Source organism: Plasmodium berghei (assembly GCF_900002375.2).
Source record: "Plasmodium berghei ANKA genome assembly, chromosome: 12".
In the NCBI taxonomy this organism is placed as follows: domain Eukaryota; phylum Apicomplexa; class Aconoidasida; order Haemosporida; family Plasmodiidae; genus Plasmodium; species Plasmodium berghei.
The window spans coordinates 1,045,492-1,066,508 of record NC_036170.2 but is presented as its reverse complement, the minus strand read 5'-3'; the positions used below and the strand labels follow the sequence as shown (position 1 = coordinate 1,066,508).

Genomic DNA, 21,017 nt, shown 5'->3' with positions numbered 1-21,017 from the left:
ATTTTTATAAAACCGTTTGAATTATATATATATTTTTGTTTTTTATAATTATGATTTAAATAAAAAAAAAAATTGCAAAAATATGAAAACCATTGAATTATTATACAATTATAATTTAAGTGTTGATGAAAATGTTATAAGAAATTATTCATTAAATAAACAAAACAAAGAAAAATTAAAATTAAATAAAGATAGTATAATACAAAGAAATGAAAAAAAAAAACATGAGCATATCAACAATTATATATATGATGATATAGGGGAGGATAAAGTAAAGGAAATTCAAAATATAAATAATTTAAAAAACAAAAGAAATGAAAATGAACAAAATAATTATATACAATATTTAATAAATGAGAATAAAGAACAATCAGAAGAACAAATAGGTTTTCAATTTAACACAATTAATATGGAAAATACCACCACAAAATTATTAGGTAAATATTACCAATTGAAAAATGACAATGATGAAAAAGAAAACATATTTATAAATAATACAAATACTGAAATATGTGAAAAAATAAAAAATAAAAAAAAAAAACAATTTCATGAATGTTGTGACTCTTATTACTCAACTCAGATTTTAGGAATAGGGAGAAAAGGAGAAAATAAAAATATGAATAATGATTACAAATTAAATGATATTAATAAATATGATGAACTTGAAAATAATAAAAAAAATGATTTAACTCCATCTCTAAATAATATAAATCACCAAAATTATGAAAGAAATGATGAAGAAGACAGTGATGAAAACGATAACAACAAACATAGTGGTGAACAAATCATAGATAATATAAAATTACAAATTAAAAAAGAAATATATAAAAAATTAAAAATAGCTTTCAATACTAATATGCAATTTAATATAATTGATCAATATTATATAAAATTTATGAAAAAAAAGAAATTTAGAAAATATGTTTTAAACACATCTAAGTTTATCATAATATTAGGAAAATATTTACGTTTGTCATTTTCCACTATTGCAATGGCATTACATTATATGCATAAATATAATAAAAAAAAATTAACAAAAAAAAATAAACCTATAAATTATATTATTGCTGGGTCATGTATATTTTTAGCATGGAAATTACGAGAAGATTTTGAGCAATGTAAAAAATCACAAAAATTATATGATATACCTAAAGGTATTTTTAAATTACTTAATTATTTTTATAAAAAAAAAATTATCAAAAAAAAAATTAAACAAATTCAACCTGATTTAATATATAACCACCAAAATTGTTATGAAATAAAAAATGACGATACTTTTGATACACTTATAGAAATGGCTAGAAAAAAAAGTGAAATATTAGCATGTGCAAATGAGCACAATAAAAGTGTTAATGTTTCAGAAAACAATATGCAAAATAAAAAAAAAAGAAAAATAGGCACACAAAATGAAGATATAAAAAATACTGACAAACACCCACATCAGGTAAATAAAGAAGAAGATGGAGAAAAAAAACACTATATGAACTTGTATAATAAATTGATAGATCTTAACAATATTATTACAGATACTGGATACATATCTGATATAAATAATATTAGTGATGTTAGCGACCTTTTTAATTCATATCTTTCGGAGTGCAATAGCGACGATTTATCAGAATATAACTTTTCGACGGAAAAAGAAGCAGAAAAGGAAGCAGAAAAAGAAACCGAAAAAGAAACCGAAAAAGAAACAGAAAAAGAAACCGAAAAAGAAACAGAAAAAGAAACAGAAAAAGATAATAATCAGGAAAATACGAACAAAATCGAGCATTACAATCTTGATCAATTAAATAAAAACGAAGGAGATAATGATATATTAAAAAATCCACATATTGACAAAAATGCTTATATACAAAAATTTAAAAAATTATGTAAAAAAAAAAAAAAATATATAAATATTTCTTCCTCTAAATGGGTATTAAATAATTCAGGACAAAAATTGCAACTTATTCAAAAAGCCATAATATATTATGAAGGAGAAGTATTAAAAAGTTTTAATTATTTTATAAAACCTAAAATATTATCTTTTGAACTCATTCCATTTTTTATAACAAATTTTATATCAATAATGAATGATTATATACAACCTAATCACATTTCCTATTTACAAAAATTATCATCATTAATTATTCTGGATTTTTATAAAACGCCACTTTGTTTAATATTTCCTCCAAAAGAAATATTAATTGTTTGTATAATAAAGGGGTATATTTCCTTAAAGTTGATAAATTCGGAATTGGATTTAGAGGCTGTATCTCTTGAAAGTAATAACTATTTATGAATTGTTATTTTTTTTTTTTTTTCTTTCAATATTCTACATGCACAATCATGCAAATTTTTGTTTTTCTCATTTAGCTAGTATCATTATATTGCCTCAGAGTTTCACATTTTCTACTAATGCAACAATCTCATTTTTATTATATCTGCTTATTTCATTGCATTTCTTTCTTCTCAGATTTTGAAAATAAAATAAAGGAGTACGTTCTATCCGTTAGTGGGGATATCCCAATTGAGTAAGTCACAAAGACGCAACATTATTTTTTTAATAAACAAAAAATTATGAACGTTCAGGCAAAAAGAGGAACTATTAGCATTTATATACATATGATTTTTTTTTTTTTTTTTTTTTAAAAGCATTAACCGAATAAAAATGGCTTTGAAGGAAATAAGGCACCCATACCATTAATGGCCTTCTATTTTTTTAAAGGTGCAATTTAAAACAGTACCCCATTTTAAACACCTATATGCTCAGTTTTATTGATTTTTTGACTTTTTCCATTATTGTTATTTTGTTATAATTTTTTTTTCTATATTCGTCCAGCAGTTGCAATAATGGTGAAAACATCATCGTTTCATATTATATTTTTATAAAACATCATGCAAATATATATGCATAGATATTAACAAAAAAATAACATAATAAGGAATGATTTATATTCGTTTATTACAAAATATGTCAGTATAATTGTTTTTTCATTGTTAAAATTGAATTCGTTCATATATTTTTATATATTAAATATATGACTAGTTACTGCCTTACTGAGGTATATAGCGCATTATATATTTTAGGCAAATATTTTTCTACGTAGAGGATCACAATAATCGTGATAATTCATTTTATTTTCAAGTTTATCATATAATGAATTAAAATTTTCAACATTTTTATGTTCCCATTTATATACTTGTTTTTTATTAATTAATTTGACATTTTCAATGAACTCAACTATCTTAGTACTATGGTCATTTTTATTTGAAATATTACATAGTTTAGTATTTTTTTTAAAATAATTTTTAATTTTTTGATCTTTTTCTTGAAAATATTTCATTTCATGATAATATTTTTTTTGGAAGCTATCAATAGACATATATTTATTAGCTAGTTGATAATGATGATTTATTTCATTGTGTATTTTTTCATCGATTAATTTAATTTTTTTTTTTTCTTTTAAAATATTTTCAAATGAATTATATTCATGCAAAAATTGAATTTTTTCTGATTTTATATTACTTGCCTTTTTTTCATTGTTATCATTATTATTATTATTACAATTATTAATTGAGTTTGTAGTATTATAAAAAAGTGTTTTTATATCCCTTTGGAAATTCAAATTAAATTTTTTGTAATAATGACAACTATAAATATAAGACATATATAGTTCATTGAAAAATGTGTTAATATTACACCCGTTATGCATTCCAATAATTTTTTTGAGATAAAATTGAATATTATAAAAAGTAATAGCTTTATTTGATTTATGAATATTATTTGCATTTTGTATTTCTACCAAATCTTTATTTTTTCCCATATCAATTATTCCAATTTTTTTTTTTACATTCGCTAAATTATTATAATTAGAAGAAGAATAATAATGAACAAACATAAAATATTTTAACAGTTTTACATTAAAATATATTGGACTATATACACGCGGCAAATTTATAATAGTTTTTTTCTTTTTTTTATGATTATCCAATATAAGTTTCGATTTTTTTTTGAAACAATAATTAGCTGAAAAAATTAGTTTGCTTTTTAAATCATTTTTTTTTCCACAATAATATTTTTTTTTATGAATTATTTTGGAACTAAAAGCATACAATCCTTTGATTTGATAGTTACTACAAGACATTGCAATTTCGTTAAAAAGCTCTGTATTTTTTTTTTTTTTTTTTTTTGTTTGTACATCCATTTGGTTTTCACAATTTATATGACTGATTTTATCATTACTATTTTTTACTCGATTTTCCGAAACGGCTTGGTTATCTTCCTCTGATATATATGATAAGTTTAGAATAAAATAATTATAGTTAAATTTATTTATATAAAAATAATTAATATATGAATGTAATACAATAGCCATATTCCCCCGTTTTTTAAATTGTTCAATAATATTTTCTACATCATTTTTATAAGAATTAAATTGGCTTGAAATGTGGAATAAATTGTCGATTCTGTTAACAATACAACTTTCTTCATCAAAGCTACTTTGCGAGTAGTTATTCCCATCACTATACAAATAATATTTGTCTTTGTTTATTTCGTTTGTTTTGTTTGTTTGGGGTGTTTCATGATGTGATAATTGGATTGTTTGCCATTCTGAAATGATTCGCAAATGTTCCAAATAAACTTGAATAACGTTATATTTAGAACAAAAAGAATAATAAACAAGAAAAAAAAATTGAAAAAATATTTTCAAATAATTTAGGTAATTATAACAAGCAATTAATCTCCAAATTTTTAGTCGAAAAATATTTTTATTTTTAAAAAATTTATTAAAGTTGTTTTTATAAACATTGTAATATTCAAATGTGTAGCAAATTTCTTTAAAAAAATTAAAAATTATTTGATTATTATTTACTATATTATTTTTTGTGTATATTCCTTGGGGTCTTTTAACTTTAGTAATATTATTTATATTTGAATATTTTTCCAAATTTAATATTGAATTTTGTTTTAAAAATATATTAAGAATATTATTGGCATTATACATATTTTTAAAAACATTTGTTTTACTATAACAATTATAGAATTTTAAATTGGCGTTTATATTTTTTACAATTTTTGTATATCCTTTTAAATGCAAAGATAATTTTGATATATATAATTTTGTTTTTTTTTTATGTCTACATAATTTTTTTTTTTTTTTTTTGTTCCATTTTTCACATCTATCGAATGGTCCATCAAGTAGTGATTCTACTTTATAATAAAAGTGCTCTAGAGGTAGAACCCACCAATATTTATCATTTCCAAAATCTTTGAAAAAGGAATTATGGATATAAGTATCGAGGTAATGTGCATTTGATATTTCATTAAGCTTAGATTTAATAACACCTAAATATAAATTTATTGAATTTTGTTTTTCTAAATCGTTAAAAGAGCTGATATAATATCTTTTAATTGATGTAAATAACTCTTTTGTTTGTATAAAAAAATTTGTATATTGTTCAGAAGTGTATTTTTTATGAGCCATAGAACCTGCATATTGTTTTGCTACAGCATCTCCTAATTGTTCACACATTTGAAAAAGTTGTTTTAAATCAGATATAAATAAATCAGATTTTTTTAACACATTTATTAATGTAATAAATTTTATGAACATATATATATTTATAAAAATTTGAGCAGCATTGGTTCTGTCTATACAGTCCACACAATTAAAACGAAGTACACCTCTTTGCATTGACAAAACTTGATTATTGTGTGTAAAAAAAAAACCTATATTATTTAAAGAAAATTTAAATAAAAGTTTTAAATTATATTGAGCAAACTTTGTTCCTATTTTATATGATTTTCTTAAATCTATATGTTTGTATAAAATTCGAATAGTTGACGGGATATATTTATTAATTGCATTAATACATGTTTTATATGTATTAGATAATAAATTTTCATCACTATATTTATTTTTGCTTAATAAATTAACAACTGTAATTGGATAACCATATTTTTTAAATAAATAACTAAAATGTTTCTTTGTACATATAAAATTTATATCTGTTTTTAAACATTTAATTTTTGGTTTTTTTAACAATTTATAATTTATAGATTGATTCCATAATATTGGTACAGATCCTCTTAAATGTACATAAGATAATATACCATTCGATATATTATTTTTTTCATGTAAAATAATTTCAGATTCTACTTCATTAGCGGAAAATCCATTATAATTTATTCCACGTTTTCTATAACGTGTTCCAGCATATTTATAACTACGCCTAGCCACAAATGTGATGTCAACATATTTTCCTGAAAATTGTATTTTAGATTGAATTAAATAACCATTTATTACAAAAAGACAAATAAAAATATTTTTTTTTAAAAATGATTTACAATGGTAAAAATTCCATATATAATTATTTTTATATTTTCTATTATATATTATATTTCCTTTCAAATATTCTTTTTGTATAAAATAATTATTTTGTAAACTATTAGCTAAATTATATGTATATGAAAAATATAAATACTTATGATTTGCTGAATTGTAAAATATTTGTACTAAATTATTTTCATGATTTGTTTTTTCAAATACAGTTTCTTTAAAAGGTATTAATAGAACATTCTTTACACTATATATGGCATGTTCATTAAATAAAACCCCAATTTTTTCTTTATCTGTAACTACATATAAATATGGATAATTTAGAAATTGTATGCATCCTAATATCCCTTCACATCTACATAAATATTCTCCTTTTTTTTTTTTTATTAAATTTCGATAATTTGTTTTACCAAATATTTCATAATATTTTTTTATTTCTATTTTTTTATCTCGTTTTAATTCACAAATACTGTATGCATCTTCTTTTTTATTGATTCCAACTATTATTATTACATCTCGATTATTATATATCTTAAACTTTTTATATATTATTGGGCTTGAACTATACATTGTTTCGTTTTTTCTATATTCAAATATGTTGTATGTTTATTTCTTTGAATTCAATTTGGTTAATTCAATAATATGAACTTGAAAAAGAAAAAAGAAATGCATTGCAAATTTATATATATGAAATGGTTTATAATTTTATATTTCTCCAAAATTTGAATACTTTTGTTTTTTGGAGTATTATATATCAACTGCCTGCCAAAATTTTACAGAATTATTAAATTCCTACAATTCCATGTTATTTTGGATTATTATTTTACATTTTTTATTCCTCTCTTAATTTGTAAATTTCCGCAACAAGGATCCTATATTTTATCATATATTTTTTTTTTTTTTTTTTTTTACTATAGTGTTAATAACATTTTGTATTATTTCAATGCAATTTTTTTAGTTTACAATTATTTGATTTGGTGACATTTTAGAAGTATTATATAACTTAAATAAAACATGATAAATAATAAAAGAAATGAAAAAAAACAAATCTTAAAACATTTGTTGTGTATATATTATTCATAAAAAAATATAATATTCTATATATGGTCCACAATTTTAATTATATTGTTATTATTTCATCAGTTTGTAGTTTTAAGGTTTCTTTTTTTATATAATTTTAGTAAAAATGATATATATATTAACATATAGTTGTTATTCGTATAAAAGTATTTACAATAATAAATTATGGAAAATATCAGTGCATACAATTTAAATCTACAAAATAACTTTCATATTCCTTGACTTTGATTAAAATTCCAATATTTTATTTAAATTAATTTTTTTTTTTGTAATTATTTTTTATATTTCCTAATTTTATCATTCATTTTATTTATGATATATGCACATGCATATATTGTCTAATTATGGTAGCAAAAATAAAATATTTGAAAAAAAATGAAAAAGAAAACAGTTATTATTATAGTAATATTCTTTACGGATTGAAAACAAATCATAATTTTCAAGAATATCTTTGCACTCTTTTTATCATATTTTTTTCTTTATTCAAAGATATCTAATTTATATTATTGTTTGCAATATTTTTTCAGTATTTTTTTCAGTATTTTTGCGATTTTCAACTTGCGAGGTTAAAATATGGAAAATGTTTTATATACAATTTAATGCACGCAATATACATAATATGAGTGTTATTTTATTTTATTTTTTAAAAAACTACGTCTTTTTTTTTATTACAAAAGCAAACTTTAATTATCTTTACATATTTTATGTGATATATGTTATTTATTTATCTAACTATTGACATATTTTATCACAAGTCTCTGCATTAATTTAATTATATATTTGTTTTTTTATTTCCACATAAAGCATTCTAACAATTTTCTAAACAACTAGCATTTTATATTTGATAATGTGCATAAATAAATGAGTGGCATATTTTCTGCAACCACAACCCATATTTATTATTACATTATATAAATATGTTGTATATGCTCTATCTTATTTTAATTAAATTTGTTTCTTATTTATATCTTTGTTGATTATGGCTTACAATTAAAACAATTATATATATTTTTTTTTTAAATTGTAAATCACACTTTATTTTTATTTTTTTTTTAATTTTAAAATGTTCATTTGCAACAAAGTTAATGTAAAAAAATGATCAAAAATATATTCAACGAATATTTAAAACATTACGACAATAAAAATTTGGGATATGAAGAAAATGATACTAATATACCTTCCAAAGAGTATTATGTAGGAATTTTTATATGTTGTTTTAGTTTTGCTAACTCTTTTTATATGTATATTTATATTTTATTCTTTTTACAAATATTTTTTTTTAATCCTATAATAATTTATTCGGTATATAGCATGCACACACACACACACATAATATTTATTTTTTTTTTAGAATGAATACATATCTGATTGGAGGTGGTTTAGCATAAAATGTGAACGTATTATTGAAAGTGAATTAAATAAAAAACATCTACAAAAAAATGAAAAGAATGAATATAAAAATAACATAACTGAAATCGATAATATATCGACTTTCAGATCTTTTTTCCCAAAAATTTTGTTAAATGCTTATAGCAGATATAGTAACCCCAAAAAATTTTTCGATAATTTGATTATCCAAAAGTTTAATGCTGTCGTGGTAGGCTTCTCCTTTTTGTTGCTTAAATTTTTACACATTTTTTATTTCATATTTTTTGCTTAAATTTTTACACATTTTTTATTTCATATTTTTTGCTTCGATTTTTACACATTTTTCGACTCAGTTTTTCTGCGATGCGAGCGGGTTCTCGAGCCTGGCTGAGCAATTGGATAAAAAGATAAATGGAGCAGAACTTCTCGGAAATTGTTTAAATAAATTTTTTAATATTTTGATAAAAATAATAGACAGTTGGGGTGGAGATATTATAAAGTTCAGTGGCGATGCAGTTATGGTTATTTGGCCTTTAAATGTGAAAATGAAAAAAAAAATTCCCAAAAAAAAAAAAGAAACAAAATTAGTTGTAAAAGAAAATATAGAAATAGAAAGCCAAAATAATGAAAAAAAAGACAGAAAAAAAAATGAGATAAATAATACTAATGAAAATAAAAATATAGATGAAATAAAAATAAATAAAATTAGAAGAATATCTTTATTGGCTTTAGGATGTTGTATGAATATTCATAAATTTTTAAATAAATTTCCAACCCCAATTGAAAATAAATATTTAAAAGTTCATATAGTCATTACATATGGAAAAGTAAACTTTTTACAAGTTGGAAATATATTAAATAAAAGGGATTATATATTATCTGGAAAACCTTTAGAGGAAATTGGATTTGGAGAATCATTAGCAAAAGATGGGGAAACAGTTATTTCCTATTCTTTTTATAAAAATATAAAAGATAAAATTGAAATAAAAGAGACGTGTAAAAAAAAGTTTTATTTATTAATAAGAATGAAAGAAGAATTAGATATAAATAAATTAAAAGAAAATAATTATGAAAAAGATGAAAATATTCAAAAAAACAATGAAAATTTAAAAAAAATAAATAATGATAAAAAAAATATTAATGTTTGTAAAAATTTTGATCTTTTATTAAAAAGTTTTATACCAGATATTGTATATCGAAAATTATCGATTGGATATAATATATTTTTTAATGAAACTAGAAAAGTAACAGTCATATTTGTATCTGTAAAAGATGTAGATACATCTACAATGACAGGTATATATTCAACTCATAGTATTATGAAATTAACACAAAAAGCTGTTTTTACAATGGAAGGAACTATTAATAAATTTATATTTGATGATAAAGGGATTTTAATATTAATTATGTTTGGTTTGCCACCATTATATCATTCAGATGATTCGATAAGAGCTTTATTAACATGTTTTAGATTAATAGATGGTTTGAAATCTCTTAAATTAAATGGAAGTATTGGGGTTTCTACTGGGAAAATATGGTGCGGAATTGTTGGAAATAAAATAAGAAAAGAATATACAGCTCTTGGGGATTCTGTAAATATAGCTGCTAGGTTATGTTGTAAAGCAGGAAATAAAGAAATATATGTTGATGAAAATACTTATAATAATTGTAAACATTTTATTATATTTCAAAGTTTAATTTCTATAAAAGTTAAAGGAAAAAATAAATTAATAAAAATATATTCTCCAATTGGAACCATAAATAAAAGGGAAAACAATATAGATTATAATGATTTATTTATTTTAGATTATTTTACTGATAAAGAATTGTTAAATAATGAAATTGTAGATTCTTTAGACAGTGATAAAGAAATAGAATATGATAAAAAAAAAAATACTAAAAAATTATTAAATAATTATGAAGAAATAACTGATTTTAATTTTGTAAATAAGAATTTTTTGTTAATATATTATAAAAATAAATTTAAGGATCGAATAAATGATTTACTAAATAGAAAAGATTGTTTACATTATTTAAAAACAAACAAAGAAACACAAAAAAATTCTTATCAAAATCATAAAAATATATATTATGAAAAAAATTGTATATGTAATAATACTTTAAATACCAACTGTTTTAAATGTAACCAAATATATAGTCTTTCTCCATACTATTTTTTAAAAATAGAATTATATACTGACTATAAAACACATACAGGACCTTTATTTATACATGAATATTATGATCCATTATTTTTTGATTTTAAAGAAATATACAATGTTGGAGGTGTATTATTTTTAGAAGGAAATGAACATTTAGGAATATTTGAGCTCATTAAATTAATTAAAAAAAGTTTAAATAATTTCAAAATTTTTAATATTAGTAATATGCCTAACTCATTGTATATAAATATTACAAATCCATTATTGCCATGGAAAATATTATGTAACGATATAACAAATATGTGGAAATTATGTAATACAAGAAAAAAATATTTATATTTTAACAAAGTTGATAATTATAATATTTTAAAAGAAATAACTCATCCTTCATACCATTGGTTTTTAAAATGTATGTCTAATATTATTGATGATTTATATATTCCTGATACATCTATGAAAAAAGAAACAAAAAACATAAATAAAATATTTGATACTCAAAAAATTAATAACATTGCACATATTGAAGCATTAAATGGCAGTCACTATGATGAAAACAGAAAAAATGGGCGTGCGTTTTGTAATAAGTTAGTTAAAAATATGAGGAAATTTTTCTTTAACTCAACATTAGAAATTCGAAATGACAATCAATATGAAAGCAGATCAAATACATTATCTAATAATACAAGTGGTGTAATAAATAAGAAAAAAAAAAAAAAATTAAAAGGAACACAAAATGAAAATAGTGATAATTCAATTTTGTATTCTTCTTATGAAGAAGAAGAAGAAGAAGAATATATAAACATGAAAAATGTAAATATGACAAATATAAATAGCGATTATATATTAAAGAATGATATGAAAGAAAATAGAATAAGTATAATAAATTGTATGATATATAATTTTAGTTTATATGAACACACATTCATTGTTTTTAACTATCGATCTGGAACATCTTTAAATATAAGCATAGAAGAACATGCATGGAGAATTTGCAAAAATATTTCAAAATTAGCAATATATAAAAGAAACAAAATTGTAAAAAATTTTCATAAAAATTTAAAAAATTGGAGAAAAAACCATTGTAGAATGTGTAACTTTTGTAAAGGAGTTGGAGAAATAAATTTTGTGAATTTTTCTCAAATTGATGATAACGATAATGGAATATCAAGTAATAGTAGTTATTTCGACCTTAGCAATTGTCATGGACAAATTTCAGAAAATATAACTAATAAAATGAATCATATTTCAAATGAAGAAAACATGCTTTTTAACAAACAAACAGAAAATACAATTTTAAAAAACGAAGAAAAGGATAAGATTTATTCAAATAGCTCTAAAAATACAATAATTGCCGAAAAAAAAAATAACAACATATCTATTAATTTATTGAAGGATGAAAATGATAAAAATATTTTTCAAATGTTTAAAGAGCAAAAGTTAGTAAATGAAAATAAAAAAACAACTACATTTTATAAAACGATATATCCAAATATACAAGACAACATATTATTATATATTGCTCAACAAAAAGCAAAACAAGAAACGGTTAAAAAAGAATATGATATGCAGACAAAAAAATATGCAGAATTAACTAAAATTAATAATATAAATTCTAATCATATAAAACAAAATGAAAATATTTTCAATTTTTATAAATCAAGACAATCTAATTTATGTAACCCTATATTTAAACCAAAAAATAAACCATTAATATTTTTATTTGTAAATGGAGCAAAAAATAATGATAATGTGAAAGATTTAAAAAAAATGAAAAAATATGCAAAAGAATGTAATGGATATATAAAATTAGAAAATTTTGATAAAAATGATTTATATAATTTTGTTAGTTTGTGTTTAAATGTTAATGTTGATAAAATAAGTGAAGAATTGATAAATTATTTAAATAAAATATGTTTTGGATTTCCAAAATTTGTGCAATATACTCTATTTTACTTATTAAAAAATAAATATATAAAACTTTATAAGTACAATACTCCAAATGTTCTTGAAAAAACGAATGAACAATTACATAATACTGTTGGGTTGTCCACTAATGTTTATGAATATACAGACATCGAGAAAAGGAATTTTGTTTCAAAAAAAAATAGTAATTCTAATAATAATTTTTCTTCGTTCAAAAAAAATGAACAAAATTTTACTAAAAGTAGTAAAACACCTCGAAATTTTATTTCTTATTACTATATTAATAAAGCTAGCCAAAATATTATAAGAGAACAAAATAAGTTCCTCAATTTTACACTTTATCGGGAAACTAATAATACCTCAATAAATTCAGACTATTCAAATTATGACCCAAAAACAGAAAAAAATAAAAATGAAAATAACAAATCTGAAAATCTTTACAAATTTGAAATGGAAGTCGTTAAGGATTTGGATAATGCTGCATTAGTTCCTCGTCTGGTAACCATTCTTCCTTTTGCTCAATTTTGAGATGTTCATAAAATTGTTTATTCATTCAACTTATTTAAAAGCGTGTGTAGAAATATGTACATGTACACATGTCATTTCTCCTTTCATTTTTCTTTCCATTATTAGATTGCCTATTGTATGTTCATGATTGACAGCTTAAGTGAAGAAGATCAACTTTTAGCAAAGCTTTGTTCATTTTTTAAAGACAAATTCAATATAAAAAAAATGGAATGCATATATCCAAAACCTCTTTCTAGATCTGAGCTTAAAAAAATTATTGTAAATTTAGTAAAGAAAAATGTATTTCAAGTTTGTGACGACAATAATAAGAAATCTAACACAACGCCAAAAGAAAACAATGTCAACTCTATACACAATATTAATTTTATATATAGGCATGTGTATAATAAAGTGGATAGTATTTCTGCGAATAGAAAACCTATCCATTTAATTTTTAGCACAAAATCGGATATACCAGAGGAAAATATTTTTTTCCGTATAGCAAATTATGCCCTAAAAAAGGTTAGGATATAAAATAAATAATATATATAAATTATTCATTCGAATTAAGTATATAATTCTCTCAAGTTTATACATGTATACATACTATTGTAATATAACTCGCAATAAAATAACTTTCATTATTTGTATTAATATTTTACAACTTGCTTAATATTTTACAGGTTTTAAACGAATTAATGGAAAATGAAGAAAAAAAATACATTCAAACTATTTACAAAAAATATATAGAAGATTAAAAAAATTCTATACACATTCATGTGATTTCTTGTTATATGATTTGAGATGCTTGTGTGTCTGCTAATTTGCATTATTTTTATTCATCTTGATCACACATATATACTAATTTTTATAATATATGTGTGTATATATTTGTTTTTTCCTTTTATTTGTATTGCATATTTTTTTATTGTATTTTTATTTTTCGCTTTTTTATTAAATTTTCCTAAATTATATATTCCAATTTATATTAATACATCCATTTTCATGTGTACATAAACACATATTTTTGTAACTTTTTTGAATTTAAAAAACTATTTAAAAAGAGTAAAATTAAAACTTTACATTTATGTATATTTTATAGTAGACTAATATTTACATGAACAGTTCATGCAAAATAATAAAAATTTAAGTAAATTAATAAAAGAATGTTAAAAAACAAAAATGTTATTAACAAATCAGGTAAATTTACTTCATCAAAAAAAATTGCCAAACTTCAATTAAATATGGATGAAATACAAGGTCAATTTTCTGATATTCCTATATTTTCGGAATCCAACAATATAAATTCGGAAATTTATGATACAATTTTAAAAGAATACAACGGTAAACATGGATAAAAATATGTAAACTTGCGCATTTTTTGTTAATTTTTTATCATTTTATATTAGCATTATTATCGTTGCTTACCCTTTTTTTATTGTTGTCTTTTTTTTTATGCTCATAACGTTTGTAAACAAAATTAAAATTAGGAGTTTCAAAAAAAGACTCAATTTTAAGTGAAATGCCAAATGATGAGGAAACTGAAAATTCTCAATATTCCTACAGCATTGAAAAGAGGGAAAATGACGAAGAAAATCAAATTATTGAAAATGTGAATTTAGACAAAGACGAAGAAGAAATAAATTTTGAGAAACTACAAACAGAATATCAAAGCAATTACAAAATATTAGATGATGAAAAATATAATGTAGAAATAAATAAAGAATTGTGTATAAGTGAAAAAATTAATCAAGATATTAATCCCAGTTACCAGGCTAATTGCCATTATGAAAAAATGAAAGTGGAAAAAGAAATATATAATAATAATAATAATAATAATAATTCAAAATGTTCAATGCTAAAAAATAATTCATCAAAACATTTTAAAAACGAGGTTCCGAATACATTTCAAGACACATTTATTAAAGTAACAAAAATACATTTATTTATTAACGCGTTTTTTTTTTATCATTTGCTTTTTTCGTTTCTTTTTATAGGAAATGCTAATAGATATATATAAAAACACAATGGAACATAAAAAAACAAATTTCTTATGTTTAGAAGAAATATTGAAAAAATTAACATTAATTTTGAAGAGACAAAACGAAATAAATAATTTCTGTATCTCGAATAAATCCGACAGACAACTATTGCTTCAAAATATGCGCGAAGTAATAAAAAAAATATATATCCATAAAATGATGACACCAATATGTATGACATGTTCATGTCAAAATGTGCATAAAACTAAATTGGCTTGTTACAAATTTTATAGATAAAAAAAAAAATCGGAGACAAAGGATTTAATTCGCTAACTAACAAAGATTTGGGTATATATTATATAAAGAATATTAAGGAAAGTGAACCCAAAATTATAAATAATTTATACAAAAATAAATGCCTAGAATTAGATCATAAAAATGAAAAATATATGAACCAGAATAATAAAAACATGAAAGAAAAGACTAACGATATTTATTTATTTTTAATATATTTAAATCAGTTAGAAAAATATTCCTGGAAATTTATTAATTTTTGTAGAAATGCTTCTTTTCAAAAATATGGTGATCTAACCAACATTGGGAATTTACAAGAGAAAAATGTGAAGGGAAACAATAATAATAAATAAATAAATAAATAAAGCATGTGCATATAAGCAAGTTTAATGATGTGTGCTTATTTTTTTTTATTTTGCAGATACGCTCATTTCTTTGCGATCCAAAATCAATGAAGCTAACTATAGATCTCGAAAAAATTGTAACAAAAATAAAAAGAAATTGTTCTTAATTTATATAAGATCACAAAGGTAAACGTGAGGTTGTTTAGAACAAGGATACACCAAATGTGCATGGAATAAGGGCAAATAAAATAACTAAAAAAAAAATAAATAACAAAAATAATAATGGCAAAACAATAGTGATAACAACAGCGCAACTTCATTATTAATCCATTTTAAAGCATTACAACAGTCAGACAAAAAAGAAAATATATTAATATTTATGTTATGGTATCGTCGAATAATATATTATATATATTTTTTTTTTCTATTATTGTATTGAAAAATTTTCGTTTTCAATTTCTTTTTATCGTGGAATAAAATGTGATGTACCCTTGAAATAAAAAAAAAAAAATTTCAACTTTTCCATATTTGTACATAAAAAAATGCATACTATTTTGTATGCATTTTGCTGCTCATACATTCTCATCTCGTTCCGTTATTTTTACATACACAAATATATTACTATATTTATATGTATACGTTTAAATATGCAGATATACAAATTGTGTTGAAATTAATTGTTATATAAATTTATCATCATTATAAAAAGGGCTTATTTTCCAATTTAAATTAAAAAATTATATTTTTTTAAAAGAAATTTTGATAAAGAAAAAAAAATATGTTCCTCCAAAATCCAATATATTGAAGTTTTAATGTGTCATTGCTACTATATTTAATATAGAAATAGAAAGGAGATAACGCAAAAATGAAAAAAAATGAAAAAAAAATGAAAAAAATGAATAAAATTGATTTTTATTGAAACAAAAATATAAAAAATCCAATTGTTTTTTATAATATCTTATATGATAGATTTATGAATTTTACATTTTTTTAAATCTTAATTATGTATTTTAGCATGCACACACATTTTTTTCGTTTTTTCTTTTGAATGTATTATTTTATAGATTTATGTGATAATAATGCATACTATATATATGTTAATAATGTAAAGTATAAATATAATCAAGCCAACAAAATATATAACAAATGCATTGATATATGTATGCATGTATGTACAGATATATAATATGGTATTATTATGCATTACAAGTACATTTATAATTATCCCCATATATATTTGGCATTTTTATAAGGAGAAAAATCGTATCATATATATATATATATATATACACTTTTCTTATCACTCTCGAAAAAATGTACATTTCAATTGTAAATATCGCGCATGATTATATCATAAATTAGTTGAATATGTATAATTAGTTCTTAATTTGTATATTCGTTTTATTTATATATGTATATCAAATATATTATACATGATTAATTATATTTATTTTTTATTTATATGTGTATACATTAACTTTCTATGCGTTAATATTTGCCACACCTTATATCGTATACTTGTCATATATATATATATAATATATATACAATTTTAACTTTGTGCATTTTTTTATTTTAATATTTTTCTCACCAAAAATCTGAATAGGTAAGTTTTGTGCATAATATATATATTTTTTTTTGACGTATTTAAAATTTATGTGTTATCAAACATTTTACGATCCAATGTTTTTTAATATTCCAAATAAATTTCTCATAAATTTCTCATAAATTTCTTATAAATTTCTCATAAGCTTTTCATAAATTTCTCAATTAAATGTCTATATATTTAAAGCCTACTAATACGTCTTTTTTTTTAAAAGATAAAGTTTGCTCATTTTCAATCATGTAAAAAAAAAAAAAAAAAATAATTTAGATATTATAAAATAATAAATAAACAATTGAGTGATCATAGACAAATAATTAAATATATTCATATATGTATACGAATTAAAAAAAATAAAATAAAATAATGGAACCTTTACCAGATCCAAAAAATGATAGACAAATAAAAGACGTTGAACCTCCCCCATCAAAAGTAAAATTATATCAATATATTTTTTATACACATTGTACATAATTTTAATAATATCATGATTTTTCTCCTTATTTTAATTCTTCACTTTTTAATAACATTTTTATAGCCATTGGCCACACAACTTCTATATCCAAATGGTACAGAAGAACCACCAGATTACAAAATATTGATGGAACATTTAAGAAAAGAAGGTCGAATAAAAAAAGAAGATTGTTTAGATATAATAAAAAAAGTTATAGATATAATTAGTAATGAACCAAATTTATTAAGACTACAAGACCCGATTACAATAGTTGGTGATATTCATGGACAATATTATGATTTATTAAAATTATTAGAAGTTGGTGGAAATCCAGATAATACGCAATTTTTATTTTTAGGCGATTATGTTGATAGGGGTTCATTTAGTATAGAAGTTTTATTATTATTATATGCATTGAAAATAAATTTTCCTGACAAAATATGGTTAATTCGAGGAAATCATGAATGCCGACAAATGACAACATTTTTTAATTTTAGAGATGAATGTGAATATAAATATGATATAGTAGTATATTATGCATTTATGGAATCTTTTGACACGTTACCATTATCTGCAGTAATAAATGGAAAATTTCTAGGAGTTCATGGAGGTTTGTCACCAGAACTTATACTTCTAAATCAAATATGTTCATTTACTCGATTTCAAGAACCACCACGATCTGGAATATTTTGTGATATACTTTGGGCTGATCCTATAGATGAAGATAAAGAAGAACATACAATACAACAAGAATTATATTTTCCAAACGATATAAGGGGATGTAGCTATTTCTTTGGATATAATGCTGCAACATCATTTTTAGAAAAAAATGGATTATTATCAATTATAAGAGCACATGAAGCTCAATTAGAAGGTTATAAAATGCATCAAACAAATTTAAAAACAGGATTTCCTACTGTTATAACTATTTTTTCTGCTCCAAATTATTGTGATGTATATAATAACAAAGGAGCTGTGTTAAAATTTGATAGTAATACTTTAAATATACAACAATTTAGTTTTTCTCCACATCCATATCATTTACCAAATTTTATGAATCTATTTACATGGTCAATACCATTTGTTAGTGAAAAAGTAACAGAAATGATTTATTCAATTTTAAATTCAAGTATTAATAATTCAAATGATGATATGAGTAATATTGTTTTACCTCCTGAAATTTTACAAATATTAAATTATATTGAAGATAATAATAAAAAATTAAATCTAAATGAACAAAATAAAGATCTAAATATGCATGAAGGTTTGTTAAATGATGGCTCTTTTAATACTAGTAATAATAATGATAACATAACTAACCCACATGATATAGATAATCAAATTTTAAAAACAAATGAAGAAATGCAAACATCAAAAGATAAAGCTGATGCTTTAAGGAAAAAAGTACAATCTATTGGAAGGTTAATGAGAGTTTTTAGGACGCTTAGAAAAGAAAATGAATTAATAGTTCAACTTAAAGGATGTAGTCCAGGTTATAAAATTCCAGTTGGTTTATTATTAAGGGGAAGAAAAGGATTAGAAAATGAACTTGAAAAATTTACAAAAGCAAAAGAAATTGATAGTATAAATGAAAAGAGACCATCAAATGAATAACTGTTTTTCTATAAATATATGTACATCCAAATGTGTGTGTATGTACACTATTACCTGAACAAATACATAGCTAGCTATTTTTTTAAACAAATTAGCTAGCTTCCGTGTAGTGATTAGATATACCGGGTTTGTTTATAAATAGAGGAAGACAATCAAACAAAACGGGGAAATGAAAATAACATTTATTTCGTTTATTCTATGATTATGCTTCCTATTTTGCTTACTTGATTTTTATTTATCATTTTTTTAGTCATATTTTTTATACAAATTAGAGAAATATTTATTTTAATTTTTCTAAGTTTAAGATTTTTCATATTATTAAAAAAATATAAGTTTTGCTCACTGATAAAATTAACATAGAGGGAAACCTGCATAAACAATATGAGATGTAGTTGGTTTTATTTTTGTTTATTATTATTGTCATTATGTACAAAATAAAAATTTCTTGAATTATAAAAACATTAAAATATACAGGACTATATATTGTAAGCATATATGAATGTGTTGTAGTTGTGGATGGGGATATGCTCGTTCAATCGGCAATCTCTTTCTTTGTTATTATCTTAAAATAAAATCGTAGAAAAATGTGTGTAAATATAATACAAGTTCAGAATAATGTATATAATCCTGAAAAAATAAAACTATATGTGCTAACAAAAATTTATTGATATATAGTTGGGTTTACTTGATATTTGAATGGGATTTTTTTCCATGTATATTTTTCCATCAATATTATAAATACATTTACGATAATCGTAAAAATAAAAATAATTTTGAATATTATTTGTGCCTTTTGTATTTAAGTAATAGTCTTTTTTTTTTTGACATATATCCAAGGACAGATCTTGATTTAACAAATCATCTTTAATATTATTTATATTTATTAATTTTGGGGATTTGTTTTTTTCATTTATTATATCGTCATAATATTGTGAATTCTCAATTTTGTTCAGAGTAAAAATTTTTTCTATAATTGGGTGTTCATAATTCTTTTTCAATACCATTTTGAGTTGTATATATGTAAAGTAAAATAGTTGGAAAGTTTTTATTTTTTATATGATAAAAAAATCGAATTTATTTATTGCTAATTATGTAAATATAATGGGTATATTGTTATGTATTTTTGATGTTGTATTAGTGTATACACATAAAAGAAAGTGATATATATAAAATTTATAATTTTTGTATATATTTTGTATTTTTTTTTTAATCATATTTTACTATATATATGCGTCCTTTGTTTCGTAATTGTTCAGAAAACAAATAATTTTGGCAAAATAACTTGGAGCGTGAAAAATTGTGCGAAATGACAAAAATGGAAAAAATGGAGTAAAAAAAACAACACTATTAAGCCGGATAA

At 21.4% G+C, this 21,017-nt stretch overlaps 6 protein-coding genes across 6 annotated transcripts; 4 read left to right on the top strand and 2 right to left on the bottom strand.

Annotated features, from left to right (window-relative positions):
• Positions 1-82: 82 nt before the first annotated feature.
• On the top strand, positions 83-2,689 carry PBANKA_1227800 (conserved Plasmodium protein, unknown function; the record flags this gene model as incomplete). Its single annotated transcript, XM_034566350.1, has 3 exons — positions 83-2,267; positions 2,459-2,516; positions 2,638-2,689. 3 exons carry the CDS (start codon positions 83-85, stop codon positions 2,687-2,689), a joined length of 2,295 nt encoding a protein of 764 aa, XP_034422956.1.
• A 379-nt stretch (positions 2,690-3,068) lies between these two features.
• On the bottom strand, positions 3,069-6,896 carry PBANKA_1227700 (inositol 5-phosphatase, putative; the record flags this gene model as incomplete). Its single annotated transcript, XM_034566349.1, has 1 exon — positions 3,069-6,896. The coding sequence occupies one exon, from the start codon at positions 6,894-6,896 to the stop codon at positions 3,069-3,071; it is 3,828 nt and encodes a 1,275-aa protein (XP_034422955.1).
• Positions 6,897-8,501: 1,605 nt separating this feature from the next.
• On the top strand, positions 8,502-14,124 carry PBANKA_1227600 (adenylyl cyclase beta, putative; the record flags this gene model as incomplete). The annotated part of the gene is made up of 5 exons (XM_034566348.1): positions 8,502-8,600; positions 8,758-9,003; positions 9,128-13,357; positions 13,493-13,888; positions 14,050-14,124. The coding sequence occupies 5 exons, from the start codon at positions 8,502-8,504 to the stop codon at positions 14,122-14,124; spliced, it is 5,046 nt and encodes a 1,681-aa protein (XP_034422954.1).
• Positions 14,125-14,610: 486 nt separating this feature from the next.
• PBANKA_1227500 (conserved Plasmodium protein, unknown function) lies at positions 14,611-16,153 on the top strand (the record flags this gene model as incomplete). The annotated part of the gene is made up of 5 exons (XM_034566347.1): positions 14,611-14,710; positions 14,857-15,293; positions 15,364-15,537; positions 15,642-15,968; positions 16,064-16,153. 5 exons carry the CDS (start codon positions 14,611-14,613, stop codon positions 16,151-16,153), a joined length of 1,128 nt encoding a protein of 375 aa, XP_034422953.1.
• A 1,802-nt stretch (positions 16,154-17,955) lies between these two features.
• On the top strand, positions 17,956-19,657 carry PBANKA_1227400 (serine/threonine protein phosphatase 2B catalytic subunit A; the record flags this gene model as incomplete). Its single annotated transcript, XM_034566346.1, has 2 exons — positions 17,956-18,021; positions 18,128-19,657. 2 exons carry the CDS (start codon positions 17,956-17,958, stop codon positions 19,655-19,657), a joined length of 1,596 nt encoding a protein of 531 aa, XP_034422952.1.
• Positions 19,658-20,133: 476 nt separating this feature from the next.
• On the bottom strand, positions 20,134-20,661 carry PBANKA_1227300 (conserved Plasmodium protein, unknown function; the record flags this gene model as incomplete). Its single annotated transcript, XM_034566345.1, has 2 exons — positions 20,134-20,219; positions 20,343-20,661. The coding sequence occupies 2 exons, from the start codon at positions 20,659-20,661 to the stop codon at positions 20,134-20,136; spliced, it is 405 nt and encodes a 134-aa protein (XP_034422951.1).
• Between the last annotated feature and the right edge of the window lie 356 nt (positions 20,662-21,017).